The 15742-nt window shown below is 50.9% G+C and overlaps 1 protein-coding gene across 1 annotated transcript; it reads right to left on the bottom strand.

Annotated features, from left to right (window-relative positions):
* Window positions 839-14194, bottom strand: TUT1 (terminal uridylyl transferase 1, U6 snRNA-specific). The gene is given in 10 exon segments (XM_005660796.3): window positions 839-2026; window positions 2415-2507; window positions 2819-2929; window positions 3090-3199; window positions 3995-4464; window positions 6165-6265; window positions 6457-6669; window positions 6672-6771; window positions 10784-10974; window positions 14029-14194. Coding segments are annotated over 10 exon segments (2616 nt in total). The 5' UTR covers window positions 14111-14194; the 3' UTR covers window positions 839-881.

Genomic DNA, 15742 nt, shown 5'->3' with positions numbered 1-15742 from the left:
AGGAGGGCACCAGTCCTCGGACTGTGACAGGGGAGGGACTGAGGGAGAACACAGCCACATCCCCTCTACCTCCTGTCACCCCGGAGGGGCTGACAATTCATTTGGTATGTGGCTCTCTACCCATGCTCAGATCTGAAAATCCTTCACCCAATTTAAGAACAGGATGCGCATTCCCTGGTGGCCTAGCATTGGTTAAGGATCCAGCATTGTGACTCCTGTGGCATGTGTTGGATTCTATCCCTGGCTCAGGACCTTCCACATGCCCAGGGCTCAGCCAAAAAAAAAAAAAAGAACTGGAGTTCCCATCGTGGCTCAGCAGACACCAGTCTGACTCGTATCCATGAGGACGCCTGTTTGATCCTGTCCTTGCTCAGTGGGTTGATCTGGCGTTGCTGTGGCTGTGGTGTAGGCCGGCAGCTGTAGCTCCGATGAGACCCCTAGCCTGGGACCTCCATATGCCACAAGTGCGGCCCTAAGCAGACAAAAAAAAAAAAAGAAGTAGATGAATTCTTCTGAAAAGTGAGAGAATGGATGGAGAACTCTGAACCAGTTATTTCAAACCCTGGCACCATTCATAAATCTGGGCAGCAAGGTAACACTTTCTTCCGGGCACTGCTCAAGCCACCCACCCAATACTCCATCTTTCAAGAACTCTACTGAGTGGGCTCAAGGTGCCAGACACATACTCATCCTGGGCACACCCTCTAAGTTGTGATAAGTGGTATGAAGGAAACAGGTTGAGAGACCTACGAGTCTAGGGTGGCAGGAGAAGGTACCTCTGAGAGGTAAAGTTTGGGTGGAAGGAGTATTGGCGGGAGGAAATTACAGAAGACCGTAGCATTTATTAAACTAGCAGCTTTATTGCCCTTCAGGCCCCCTCTTCACTTGAGGAGATGTCTAAGTGCTTGAGGGAGGAAAACCTGTAAGAAATGATGGAGATCAGGGAACAGGCCGTGAGGATCCTGGAGCGGGGTCACAGTGAGAGTCTGGTGGGCCTCTGAGGCCGAGGCCACGAAGGTCAGGAGCGGCTCAGCCTCTGGCCTCTGTTCAGTACCGCTCGGTCCTCTCAGCTCCCGGGTTACCCGAGCCTCAGTGGCCAGCCATTCTGCTCCTGTGCCAGCACCAGCTCCACCTCCTTCCTTGGTTTGCTGCTGCAAGCGTCTTCGGGCACGCCGCCTCCCCTGCCACACTCGGTGCCACAAGGCACAGCGCCAGCTCACTGAGGAGGGCGCCACCTCCTTCCCTGCCTCGCCCTGAGACCCTTCTCCAGCTGCCTCCGGTCCTTTGGGCCCCTGCTCTGCCGGCGCCACCGTCTGCACCTCTTCCCCAGGGGCCAGATGCTTTCCGGTCGTCCGGGGAAGCTCCGCCGGCTGCCCTGGGCTCCGCATGGCCCAGTCCTGCACCGACTCTCCAACCTCTACGACCATTTCTTCTACCCCGTCTTCACTGTGATCCCCCGCACAGCCCTGCTGCTCCTCCTGCCCCGCTGCACAGCTTTTTCTCTGCCCATCTACTTTCAGTCTTTTGCTTGTCCCTCCCTGGGGAGACTCCCCCGTTTCACCTCCCTCTGACCGCAGCCTCTTGGTTCCCTGTTCTATATGGCACCCCAATGCCTCCCTTAACACCTGGACCAGGGCGGCAGTGAGCTGGGTGAAGGGAGCGGGGGGTAAAGGGATGGGTGTTGCAGACAGCAGGGAGCTAGGCGAGCTGGGCTGCACAAGGGGGAGCAGCCCCCAGTCCCGACCCCGGGAGGAACGGCGCTGGTACTGGAGGCTCCGGCAATAATTGGCTGCCGCTCGGCAGCAGTTCTGTAGCCGCCCAGCCACCCGGCTGGTCACATTGGCTGCCACATTGTGACTCAAGTCAAAGGGGTCCTGGAGATTCATGGGACCGAGGCGCAGACCCTCCCAGAGATTAGAGGGCAGGCCCCCTGCCACAGGCAGTGCCTGACCCTCCCGCAGGGACAGCAGTGAGCCACGAAGATCCCAGCAAGAGATGCAGGAGAAGAACTGGGCCAGCAGGGAACCTGGAGGAGGAGGAGGAAGACCAGGGAAAAGGGTCACTTAGAGGCCAGAACGGAGATCAGCCCGGCACCAGAACCACCCCTGGAGTGGACTTACTTTTTCCCTCCCAAGGGGTTCCTCTGATTCCTATAAACAGGAGGTCAAACCTCCCTCCCCGTGCTAGCAGTGTAACCTTGGACAGCCACTTAATTACTCCAAGGCATGGCTTCATCATCTGTAAAGTGGCGCCACCTCCTTCCCTGCCTCGCCCTGAGACCCTTCTCCAGCTGCCTCCGGTCCTTTGGGAGGAGTGAGCTACCCCACAAGGTTGCTGGGAGAACCAGGCCCAGCACACAGTAACCGTGCCACCAACATCATTTCCTAGTCCTCTCCCAGGCGCCCCAAACTCACTCAGGGGCTCCTTATTGGTGCTGGGCTCCAGTCTCGAGGCGTCCCTGGGGAAACTACAGTCCCAGCCATCAACCTCCACCTGTTCACCCTCACCTATGAACGTAAAAAAGGTGAGGGTCAGCCTGGAGGCCGCAAGACTGAGGGGGAGGAGGGTGGAGACGGGGGTGAAAGCAGAGAGCTCAAGCCCAGGGAAGCTTCGTGTGTCTCGGTGAGATGAAGAGAGGAGCTCCCTTGTGGTGCAGTGGATTAGGATCTGGCATTGTCTCTGCTGGGGCTCAGGTTTGATCCCTGGCCCATGAACTTCCACATGCCGCAGGCATGGCGCCCCCCCCCCAAAAAAAAGAGAGAGAGCGGGAGATGAAGCTAAAGAGACAGAGCGGGTGGAGGAGGCGGGGCTGCTGTACCTGCTTTCTGGGTGAGCTGGGAAACAGTGGGCAACACTGGAGGGTCCCTGGTCTGAAGGAAATAGATCACGAGCAAGGTCAGGGCATAGTTACTGAGAAGTGGGCCACTCCCTGGGTGAACAATAATTCCGGTTAGATTAGAGGTGTTTCTGATCCCCTTCTTGGCAGTTTTCTCCATCCCGATTCCCACACCTCTGGCTCCCCTCTCTCCCTGAATCCCTGCCTTTGCCTTGCCCCCAACACAGCCCCAAGCCTCCTGATTCATGCTCACCTGACAGCCCTCGGCCCTGAGCCCAGCAGCGCACAGTATACACGAGGGGCCGCACTCGCCCATCCAGCTCCGAGCAGAGACTCAAGAAGCGGGAGTTGTGCAGAGCCAGCCTGGGACAGAGGGGAGACGGGGGGTTAGAGCTCAGAAGCCTGTCACCCCCAGCTCCCATTCCAGACTTGGGTAACGGGGCAGCTGGAAGAAGGCCAAAAGAGGGTTCCCAGTCCAGAGAGAGTGTGTACAAAAGAACATGAAAAGTGTCTGGGAGGAGTTCCCGTCGTGGTGCAGTGGTTAACAATCCGACTAGGAACCATGAGGTTGCGGGTTCGATCCCTGGCCTCGCTCAGCAGGTTAAGGATCCGGCGTTGCCGTGAGCTGTGGTGTGGGTCACAGACGCGGCTCGGATCCCATGTTGCTGTGGCTCTGGCGTAGGCTGGCGGCTGCAGCTCCAATTCGACCCCTAGCCTGGGAACCTCCATATGCTGCAAGAGCGGCCCAAGAAAATGGCAAAAAGACAAAAAAAAAAAGTGTCTGGGAAATACTACATCCTACAAACGTCTTGGACATTCACAGAGCGTGTTATTTCAAGACTGATCAGAGCCTTTACTATGCAAGGAACAACGACGGGATGGGAGGGAGAAAGGAGGAAGGAGAGCAGGGGAGAGGGCGGGAAGGAAGAAGCCTGTTTGTGTTTAACTTAGCATTTCCTAAACTAACTCAACCATGGGACTCTTAAAGTATCCCAAGAAACACACTTTCCAAACCTTGATATAAAAGCCAGACATGAGATGAGCATCAGAGAGACGGGACCAAACAAGGACAAGCTCAAGGCTCAGCAGGTGCAGGGCGCCCTCCGCACCCACCCAAGTGCCCAGCTGGCCTCCCCCCTGCCCCCTAAACAAAGGTACCGGTTACTGAGGGAGACGTCACCGTGGAGACCTGAAGGCCGATGGCAGAACTTGACCACGGGGCGCCGGGCAGAGGGCACAGTTTGGACTCGGTACACTCCAGGGACACAGCCCCGAAGAATGGATCCCACCAGATCCAGCATGGCTCCCCCTTCCGCTTTCTCCCCCTTCAGGGCCTGTGCCAGCTCCACGGCCTTCCCCAGGTCCCCCTCTCCCCGGTCCTCCTGCAGCGGTGAGGCTGGAGGCAGGGACTGGGGAGAGGCGAGGGTCTCAGAGGCCAAGGCAGAGTCCGGAGTCCGGGGTGCCAGGGAGGAGGAAGGGATGTCAAAGTCCAGGGCTTCTGAGTCTTGGGGGGAAGCTGGAGGCTGTGAGTCTAGAGGAGAGGCTGGGGTGCAGGCCAGGGCTTGAGGATCCACTGGGGATGCAAGAGCCGAGTCCAAGGATGGAGATTCTGGAGCCTTTGGCGCTGGCTGTGGATAGAAATGAGCTGAGTGACTGCCTCTCCCTAACCAGGGAACATTCCAACCCTAAGCTGTATCTATTACTGCTTATTATATGCCAGGCCCTACCCTAAAGGCTTTCAAAATATTAACTCATTTAATCCTCCCAACCTTTTTTAAAATTAAGCTTTTTTTTTTGCTTTTTAGGGACATACTTGCAGCATATGGAAGTGCCCAGGCTAGGGGTCCAATTGGAGCTGCAGCCACAGCAACAGCAACACTGGATCCAAGCAACGTCTGCGACCTACAGACCTGCACCACAGTTTTCGGAAACTCCAGATCCTTAACCCACTGAACAAGGCCAGGGATCGAACCCACATCCTCATATTACTAGTTGGGCTCATTTCATCTGAGCCACAAAGGGAACTCCTAAACTAACCTTTTTTTTTTTTTTTTTTGTCTTTTTCTTTGTCTGTTGTTGTTGTTGTGTTGTTGCTATTTCTTGGGCGCTCCACGGCATATGGAGGTTCCAGGCTAGGGTTGAATTGGAGCTGTAGCACTGGCGTACGCCACAGCCACAGCACGCGGGATCCGAGCCGCGTCTGCGACCTACACCACAGCTCACGCAACGCCAGATCGTTAACCCACTGAGCAAGGGCAGGGACGAACCGCAACTCATGGTTCCTAGTCGGATTCGTTAACCACTGCGCCACGACGGAACTCCTAAACTAACCTTTTAATGCTATAAAATAAACAGTCTACATCCTACGAAAATGTTACTGTCAGAGTTCCCGCTGTGGCGCAATGGGTTCGATGGCATCTTAGGAGCACTGGGATACGGATTTGATCCCTGGCCCAGCACAGGGGGTTAAGGATCCACCGTTGCCACAGCTGTTGCTTAGGTTGAAATTGCAGCTCGGATCTGATCCCTGGCCTGAGAACTCCAAATGCCACAGGGCAGCCAAAAGTAAAAAAATTTTAAAGTGAAAAAACTTAAAATGAAAAAATGCTACTGTCATGAAAAACAGAAAAAGGTGGAAGAACTGTTCTAGATTAAATAAGACAAAAAAGACAACAGTCCATTATCAGGGCAGCTAGACAAAACTGAAGTATGGACTGCAGTTTAAAGTCTTATAGGAGTCCCCACCACGGTGCAGTGGAAACAAATCCGACTAGGAACCATGAGGCTGAAGGTTCGATCCCTGGCCTCGCTCAGTGGGTTAAGGATCCGGCATTGCCGTGAGCTGTGGTGTGGCTAACATTGCTGTGGCTGTGGTGTAGGCCGGCAGCTACAGCTCCAAGTCAACCCCTAGCCTGGGAACCTCTGTATGCCATGGGTGCAGCCCTAAAAAGACAAAATAATAATAATAATAACCCTTTCCTACACCTAAGGCAGAATCTGTACATGTTAGAAAATACAAATAAGCAAAAACATAACCCCTTATTGTATGTCCTTTTATATACACCCCCCCTCCTCCCCACAAGATATCACGCATGCCATTTTGCAATCTGGCTTTTTCCTGTAACAAATGCCATCTATGCCATGCTAATCCATTCTATCCTATCCCAGACCCACCCCCACTCACATTTCCCCAGTTATGATAACCCTCTCAGGCAGGCCCTATATCCTCCTTTTCCAGATGAAGATCGAGACAGGGGAGGTAAAGTGCTTGCCCAGAGTCCACGACCATCCCCACTGACTCTTCACACCTGCCTCCACAGGCACGTACCTGGGGCTCTTCCAAGTCCCCCAGATCCAGGAAGAGGTCAAGATCACAGCCATGGACGTCAAAGCTGTTTACAGAAGAGCCAAAAGGATGGACCACACAGCCTGGGTGCCGAGCAGAGAATAAAGGTCAAGAGCCACTGCAGGGAGTAGGCGGTGGCAGAAGATAATGGGGCACGAAGATGGGAAAGCCAGCACGTGAGCACCGCCGGCCGCTGGCCGAGGGAGGACTGGGGATGCAGGCCTCGGGGAGGAAGGACCGGGAGGGCTCCGACACGCTGAGGAAGGCCGCTCACCAGGGAAGAACTCTGTGAAGACCTCCTGCATCAGGGCCACCACAAGGCTCCGAAGCTGCCGCTCAGCCTCGGACAGCTCCCTCAGCCCCACGAGCTTCACCATTTGTGCCCCCACGTCTGGGGCCTCGGCTAGTGCTCTGGCCAGCTGGTGGCTGTCCGGGGCGGCTCCTTTAGGGGACCTGGAGGCTGGGCTCTGGAACTCTTTCTGCTCCGTGGCCGGACCCGCAGGCGCTGTCCTCTCAGGCTGTGCTGGGGCTGTGACAGGACAGCTTCCCGGGCATCTATGTCCCCCATCTCCACGATGGCAAACACTCCCTGTCAAACCACAACAGAGACAGAGATGATGGCTTTGGAACCAAGTCGCCAAACGCATGATCAGACAGTGGGTGAGAATCTTTAAAATGGGGACCACCATATAAACTGGGAATAACTGTTTGCTGTTTCCATAACATCAGGGGACAGAGTTAGAAAAACAACTATCTCCCTCCTTCTAATTCCATATATTTTATTCCGACCCACGTCTGCCTCTGAAATCCTGGTCTTACCTATTTCATCAAACCCCACTCTTCCCAAGGACATTTCAGTGCTTATACTATGACTCACCCCCTTACTTTTCCTGCTTTAATTAGACTCTTTTGAGAGGCCACATAATGATCACTGTTAGGCATAAACATAAACACACAAACCCCATCTTTGATGAAGTTACTGTTTAGGAATGTGACAGCAATATTGCTATAATTTGATTGAGTGTAATGATATTAATTGGTTTTCCTTTTTTTTGTCTCTTTTTTGTCTTTTCTAGGGACCCACCCACAGCATATGGAGGTTCCCAGGCTAGGGGTCGAATCAGAGCTGTAGCCACCAGACTACACCAGAGCCATAGCAACGCAGGATCCAAGCCGCATCTGCGACCTACACCGCAGCTCACGGCATGCCGGATCCTTTAACCTACTAAGCGAGGCCAGGGATCGAACCTTCAGCTCATAGTTCCTAGTCAGATTCGTTTCCGCTGCACCATGGTGGGAACTCCTATAAGACATTAAACTGTGGTCTATACTTCAGTTTTGTCTAGCTACTCTGATAATGGACTGTTGTCTTTTTTGTCTTATTTAATCTAGAACAGTTCTTCCACCTTTTTCTGTTTTTCATGACAGTAACATTTTTTAATTTTAAGTTTTTTCAGTTTTTTTTTGGGGGGGGTTCTTTTTGCCATTTCTTGGGCCACTCCCACGGCATATGGAGGTTCCCAGGCTAGGGGTCGAATCAGAGCTGTAGCCACCAGCCTACACCAGAGCCACAGCAACACGGGATCCAAGCCGAGTCTGCAACCTATGCCACAGCTCACGGCAATGCCGGATCCTTAACCCACTGAGCAAGGCCAGGGATTGAACCCACAACCTCATGGTTCCTAGTCGGATTCGTTAACCACTGCACCACGACAGGAACTCCAGTTTTTTCACTTTAAAATTTTTTTCTTTTTTTGGCTGCCCTGTGGCATTTGGAGTTCTCAGGCCAGGGATCAGATCGGAGCTGCAATTTCAACCTAAGCCACATCTGCAGCAATGGTGGATCCTTAACCCACTGTGCTGGGTCAGGGATCGAACGCACAACCTCATGGTTCCTAGTCGGATTCATTAACCACTGAGCCACGAAAGGAACTCCACATTTTTTTTTAAGGTAAAATGATAGGAGTTCCTGCTGTGGTGCAGTGAGTTAAAGATCTGGCATTGTCACTGCAGCAGCTCAGGTCACTGCTATGACACAGGTTCATTCCGTGGCCCAGGAACTGCCACATGTTGTGAGGTGGCCAGGAAAAAAAAAAAAATCTGTTGTGTTTCTATATGCTAATAATGAGCCAGTAGAAAGAGAAATTAAGAAACTATCCCATTTACAATCACAACAAAAAGAATAAAATACTTAGGAATAAGTTTAACCAAAGAGGTAAGAGACCTACACACTGAAAACTATAAGACACTGTTCGAAGAGACTGAAGAAGACAAAGAGTAGAAAGACATTCTATGCTCATGGATTGGAAGAATTAACACTCCTGGTTTTGGGGGGTTTTTTTTGTCTTTTGTCTTTTTTTAGGGCCCACTGAGCAAGGCCAGGGATGGAACCCACGTCCTCATGGATGCTAGTCAGGTTCACTAACCACTGAGTCACGGAGGGAACTCCCAGGAGAATTAACACTCTTAACAAAACTACAATGAGGGAATTCTCTGGTAGCCTCGCAGTTAAGGACTCGCTGCTGTCACAGCTGTGGCTCAGGTTCAATCCCTGGCCCAGGAACTTCTGCATGCAGCAGGCAAGGCTCCTCCCAAAAAACCTACACTCAGATATTACCTAATGCCTATCAGAACGGCTATTATCAAAAAGGCAAAAAAGAGGTGTTGGTAAGGATGTGGAGAAAAGGGAACCCCCATGCGCTATTGAGAATACAAAATGGCAGAGCCACTATGGAAAACAGTATGGAGAGTCCACAAAAAATTAAAAATAAAACTCCCATTCAATCCAGCAACTCCACTCCTGGGTATTGATCTAAAGAAAACAAGGAGATCCCTTCGTGGCGCAGTGGTTAACGAATCCAACTAGGAACCATGAGGTTGTGGGTTCGCTCCCGGGCCTTGCTCAGTGGGTTTAAGGATCCGGCGTTGCCGTGAGCTGTGGTGTAGGTTGCAGACGCAGCTCGGACCCCACGTTGCTGTGGCTCTGGCGTAGGCCAGTGGCTACAGCTCCGATTCGACCCCTAGCCTGGGAACCTCCATATGCCGCAGGAGCGGACCAAAGAAATAGCAAAAAGACAAAAAAAAAAAAAAAAAAGAAAGAAAGAAAAATTTTGGGTGGTGCCCATGCTATAGAATATACAGAAATAGAAATATAATGTTGTACACATAGTACCATATAATGTTATAAACCAATGTTAACCTCAATAAAAACGATTATTATATTTTTTGGCCCCACCCACAGCATGTGGAAATTCCCAGGCCAGGGATCAAAACCACACCACAGCAGTGACCTGAGCCATGCCAGTGACAATGCCGGATCTTTAACATGCTATGCCTCCACGGAACTCCCATTTTTTATTATTATTATTATTATTATTATTATTATTACTATTATTTTCTTTTTGCCTTTTCTAGGGCCGCTCCCGCGGCATGTGGAGGTTCCCAGGCTAGGGGTCGAATCAGAGCTGTAGCCGCCCGCCTACACCAGAGCCACAGCAACACGGGATCCAAGCTGCATCTGCAATGTACACCACAGCTCATAGCAACACCAGATCCTTGACCTGCTGAGCGAGGCCAGGGATTGAACCAGCAACCTCATGGTTCCTAGTCGGATTCGTCTCCACTGTGCCACGATGGGAACGCCTATATTTTTACTTCTTTTTAGGGCTGCATCTTTGGGATAAGGAAGTTCCCAAGGTAGGGGTCAAAAACACTGCAGCTGTAGCAAATCGGGATCCAAGCCAAATCCACGACCTACGCCGCAGCTTGTGGCAACATCAGATCCTTAACCCACTGAGCAAGGCCAGAGATGGAACCCACATCTTCATGGACACTAGTCAGGTTCTTTACCCACTGAACCACAAGGGGATTTTATGCTTTGTAAATCATCTCAGCTGAAAATAAAAGGGGGGTAAAAAAAGGGAAAAGGGGGTGCCTCTTGTATCCTCACTTCTACCTATACCAAACAGCACAAAGAACCTGCTCTGGCCAATCTTCTGACTGAGGAAGCACACAGCTCATCTGACTGCAGTGCAGCACCAAGTTTGCAGCCAAAGCCCCAGCTAGAAATCAGGTGTCTCTCTTGCCTGGCCTTGTCTGTGTGTACTTATTTCTCCCAAGAACTGCACAGAAGGCGCCAGGGAGGACAGGATTAGCAGATTCAAAAGCCTGTGTTCCAGCCATTTCTGTCCTCTCAATGCCAGTGTCCCCAGATTGAGACACCACTTACTGTGGGCTCATTATAAACCATGCAATTCATGTAAGCTATTTCCAAGCCTCATAAGACTCCTAAAACAGGAGCACCCGTAGTGGCACAGCAGAAACAATCCAACTAGGAACCAAGAGGTTGCCGGTTCCATTCCTGGTCTCGCTCAGTGGGCTAAGGATCCGGTGTTGCCATGAGCTGTGGTGTAGGTCGCAGACACGGCACAGATCTGGCATTGCTGTGGCTGTGGTATAGGATCACGGCTTCAGCTCCGATTAGACCCCTAGCCTGGGAACCTCTGTATGCTGCTGATGCGGCCCTAGGAAAAGACAAAAAAAAAAAAAAAAATACAAAAAACACCTGACTTATGCTTTACCCTCAGAGCCATTTGCTCTACCTTATCCTTGTCCATGACAACACTGGCCACAGGTCCAAATGCCTGGAAGTATTCAGAGAGCTGGGTAGAATCCACATCCCGGGAAAAGCCACTGACAAACACACTTCGAAGTCCCTGGGCCTTCCGGGCAGCTCGCATTTCTACCAGGTGCCTGTGCTTCCGGCCTCCCAGGTGGGCATCTAGGCTGGGTCCTGTAAAGACAAGCATGAGACAAAAATATCTGAATGGCTCCCGACTTTGTTCTCTACACACTTAGGTCCTACTGCTTCTTCCAAGCCACAGAAAGTATGGCCTTTGAACAACAATGTCCTGGCTCCTTTCAGCTTCCTCGCTCTCTCTCTCTTTAATGGTCACATCTGCAGCATATGGAAGTTCCTGGGCTATGGGTTGAATCAGAGGTGCAGCTGCTGGCCTACACCACAGCCACAGCAACACCAGATCCAAGCCACGGTCCACATGCTGCAGTTTGCAGCAATGCCTGATCCTTAACCCACTGAGTGAGACCAGAAATTGAACTCACATCCTCATGGATACTAGTCAGGTTCTTAACCTGCTGAGCCACAATGGGAACTCTGCAGCTTCCTCTCTTGTCCATTTGTATATGGAGTGCATTCTAAGTGGTTCCCAGGAGAACAGCTGTACACTAAAGTATTTCCTGGGAGGGGGGAGGATAAATTAGGAAGATGGGAATAACATATACACACCACTGTATATAAAACAGATAAATGGAGTTCCCGTCGTGGCGCAGTGGTTAATGAATCCGACTAGGAACCATGAGATTGCGGGTTCGGTCCCTGGCCTTGCTCAGTGGGTTAAGGATCCGGCGTTGCCGTGAGCTGTGGTGTGGGTCGCAGATGCAGCTCAGATCCCACGTTGCTTGTGGCTCTGGCGTAGGCCGGCGGCTGCAGCTCTGATTAGACCCCTAGCCTGGGAACCTCCATATACCGCGGGAGAGGCTCATGAAAAGGCAAAAAGGCAAAAAAAAAAAAAAAAAAAAAAAATCCAGATAATTAACAAGGACCTACTATATAGCACAGAGAAACCTAATCAATAATAGGTTTAACCTATATGGCAAAAAAAAGGGTATATGTATATGTATAACTGACTTTGCTATACATCTCAAACTAATACAACATTATAAGTCAAGTATACTCCAATAAAATTTCCTAAAACAGGAGTTCCCATCGTGGCGCAGTGGTTAACAAATCCGACTAGAAACCATGAGGTTGCCGGTTCGGTTCCTGCCCTTGCTCAGTGGGTTAACGATCTGGCGTTGCCATGAGCTGTGGTGTAGGTTGCAGACTTGGCTCGGATCCCGTGTTGCTGCGGCTCCGGCATAGGCTGGCAGCTACAGCTCCGATTAGACCCCTAGCCTGGGAAACTCCATATGCTGCAGGAGCGGCCCAAGAAATGGCAAAAAGAAAAAAAAAAAAAATTCCTAAAACAGAAAAAGAAACTTTAGCTATTAAAAAAAGCAAATTTTTCTTTCTTTCTTTTTTTTTTTTTTGCCTTTTAGGGCTGCACCCACTGCATATGGAAGTTCCCAGGCTAGGGGCTGAATCAGAGCTACAGTTGCCGGACTATACTACAGCCACAGCAACACCAGATCCTAGCCACATCTGCGACCTACACCGCAGCTCATGGCAACACAGGATCACTGAGTGAGGCCAGGGATCGAATCCACATCCTCACGGATACTAGCCGGATTCGTTTCTGCTGTGCCACAACAGGAACTCCCTAAAAAAAGCAAATTATTAAAGTATTTTTTAAACCATCTATAAGTGATAGGTAGAGCAACACCTGCACATTGTAAAGAAATTAACAGGTAGGGGGAAAAAGAGGAGTTCCTGCTGTGGCTCAGGACGTTAAGGATCAGACAGTTGTGGCATAGGTCTCAGATGCAATCCAAATTCCATCCCTGGCCTAGGAACTTCCAGATACTTGCAGGAGCAACCAAAAAGAAATTGGAAATTAACAGGTAACTTACCCAGATCATATTTAGAAGAACTAAATAAATCAGAACTCTAGACTATTTCTTTTCGGTTTTTTTTGTTTTTTGTTTTTTTTTTTTGCTTTTTAGGGCCGCACCTGCGTCATATGGGTTTCCAGGCTCGGGGGTCACATCAGAACTGTAGCTGCTGGCCTATGCCACAGCCACAGCCACACAGGATCCCAGCCGTATCTTCGACCTCCATCACAGGTCATGCCAATGCCAAATCCTTCACCCACTGAGCAAGGGCAGAGATCAAACCTGCGTCCTCATGGATGCTAGTCAGATTCATTAACCAGAGCCATAGGAACTTCCCAGACTATTTCTCATTTATCATTTCTGGGTATAGTATAGAGATTACAAGAGCAGGATCAGAAGCCACACTACCCAAAATTGAATCCCACCTCTGAGATCTTGGGCAAGTTGCTTAACCTTGCTGTGCGTACTCCTCAGATATAAAATGGAGATAAAAGTACCTATCACATAGATATTATTCATATGTAGCACTTGGCCAAGAGTCTGGTACATGGTGAATGGGGGAAAACTTAGCTGCTATTTTTACTTTTATTACATTTGGAATTAGCTGCTTGATGTCAGCGATGTATATTTGAAATTCAGGAAGACTATCCTGGATTTCTGACTTGCCCTCCTGGGCAGTGGTAGCGCCATTCACAAAGAAAAAGATGAATGGAAGCTCACGTTTAGGGGAGATTATGATTCCACCTCACAAGTGGAATCTGAGACTTCATTGAGCCCCTTGCGCTGTCATAAAAAGCACCTTGTCTCCTTTTCCAAACCCACGTTCCATTCATACCAGGCTACTGCACCCATCTCTGCCTTTGGAAAACTCCCTCACTTAATTACTGCCATGTCTGTGAGCCCGCAGCCTTCCAAACACATCTATAGAGCACTGAAATTGTCTCCATCTCTAGAGAGTGAGCTCCTTCATCTCTATGTCCCCTTTTCCCGCCCTAGAGCACAGCGGAGCACCTGGCACAAAGGGGATGTCCAATAAATGACAGTTAAAGAATGAACAAAATAACGAAATTTCCGTCGTGGAGATTTCGCATACAGGGAAGTTGAGGGGTCAGGTAGTGGGACCCTTCTCCACTCTGTAACCCCTTGACTGTGGAGTGAAAACCGAGGTGAGATCCTACCAATCAATTTGGCAAAAATCATGACCTATAACCCTAACTTTCGCCAGGACCCAGAGACTGAAGTCCACGACCACCCCCCCTTACTAGCCACCGCTTACGGTTGGCTGTAACGACGTGGCAGAGGCGGCAGCGGAAACCCCCACGAGGCAGCGGTTCGACATCAGAATCCACCGCAGCCATCGCCACTCTCTGGAACTAACAAAATGCAGCCACTTCGGTCACGACCGGAACTCACTCCTACAAATTGCAACGCGCTCGGAAGCGACTTCCGCCCGTCCGATAGGAAGTGACGTAGCCCCGGCCAATCCCGCGGCACACTCCTCCGAAACCCGAGCGCTTTCCACTCAGGTTCCGTTTCCAGCCTGAGTTAAGTTTCGGCCCGCTTTAGGGAAATCGTCTACGATGCGTAACTGCACGCGGTAAGCCGATTGGTGTGCTCTGAGCTGATCAGGCGTTGATTGGCCCAAAGATCCTGAATACTCAGAAAGCAGCCGCAAAGGTTGGCGCAGTTTCTTGCGGGGTCCGATCCTTGACAGCCGGCAGTTTCCTTGCTGTGTGGTGGTGGGCAGGCTGTACCCTCCCTTCGAGAGGCAGTAGAGACCACGAGACTGTATCCGCAACCCCCTATTTACCTGGTGAATAAAGGCGGATCCTTCATCTCCAGGATACCCTGGCTGTCCCTAAGCTCTCAACCTCCTCGGGCTGTTACTCTTTTCCTCTGCTGTCGGTCTTCTCCCAGAAAGTGTGTTCTGCGACGGCTTCCCAGCCCTGGCCGGGAGCCCTAACCACACCGGACACCTTTTGGACTTCAGGGGGGCCACAGCCAGATGGCCTTTATTCCGCGACAGCGGGCTGCATGGAGTGTATTCATCAGGCGCCAGAGCCACCGGCCCACTTCAAGGCATGCGGCAGAAACTACTACGGTGGCAACTGAGTAAAGACATTGGAGGGTGCTGGCCTCCTCCAGACTGTTACAGTGGTCAATTCCTCCCAAACTCCGGAGGTGCTGCTCAGGCCAGGGAGAGTAAGGGAGCTGGGGACACCCTTGGGACAGGGACGAGATGGAGGGGCCTCTCAACTGGGCTAGGCAACTCTTGCTGTTGTTGACCAACCCACAACTTTGGACTGTGTAAAGAGGACCTAAGGTAAACATCTCCAGGTCTTTAGCCTTGAGCAAGTCACAAATGCTGAGGTTGTTTCTCATCTCTAAAGAAAGTGCTCAAGGAGCACACAATAGATTTAATTTGTTGTTCTCTCTCCTGAGGTGCTCCTCCTGTCGGGACTAGCTCAGGCGTCTCATCTGTCTCCCAAACCTAAAAAGGGAGGAAATGGCACTAGAGTGGACCCCAATATCAAAGCAGTTGCTGGCCTTGGAGATCTTGCAACAGCAGTCTGTGCGAATACACCAGCATTAGGTGGTATGACCCTACATCACCCCCCGAGGTGGACTACATCTTGCTCCAACCTCGCAACTCCCAGAATTCCCCAAGTAAAAGGGAGAGAGGAGTTTAAAAGTTGGGAAATAAAGAAGCACCTTCACACACTCACACTCCTATGGAAGCCACCAGTCATTCTGAGAACCAGCTCATCTCAACGGGTTTGAGTGAATCTCAGCCAAGATGATACTCTGGCTCCAGTACCACAGAGAGCTGGGGAGCAGTGTGGGTCCCACAGGAAAGCAAGATGGAACAGGCCACCTGTCCCAGGCTGTGTATCTCATAAAGCTCTACCCCAGGCAAGCCCCCATCTATACCTCCTCTATTGTCCTTTGTCCTTTATTTTCCCAAAGATACCACACACACACACACACAC

Source organism: Sus scrofa, chromosome 2 (genome assembly GCF_000003025.6).
Source record: "Sus scrofa isolate TJ Tabasco breed Duroc chromosome 2, Sscrofa11.1, whole genome shotgun sequence".
NCBI classification, from domain to species: Eukaryota; Metazoa; Chordata; class Mammalia; order Artiodactyla; family Suidae; genus Sus; species Sus scrofa.
Note: the sequence above shows the minus strand (reverse complement) of the source record. Positions and strands in the feature narration are given on the sequence as shown.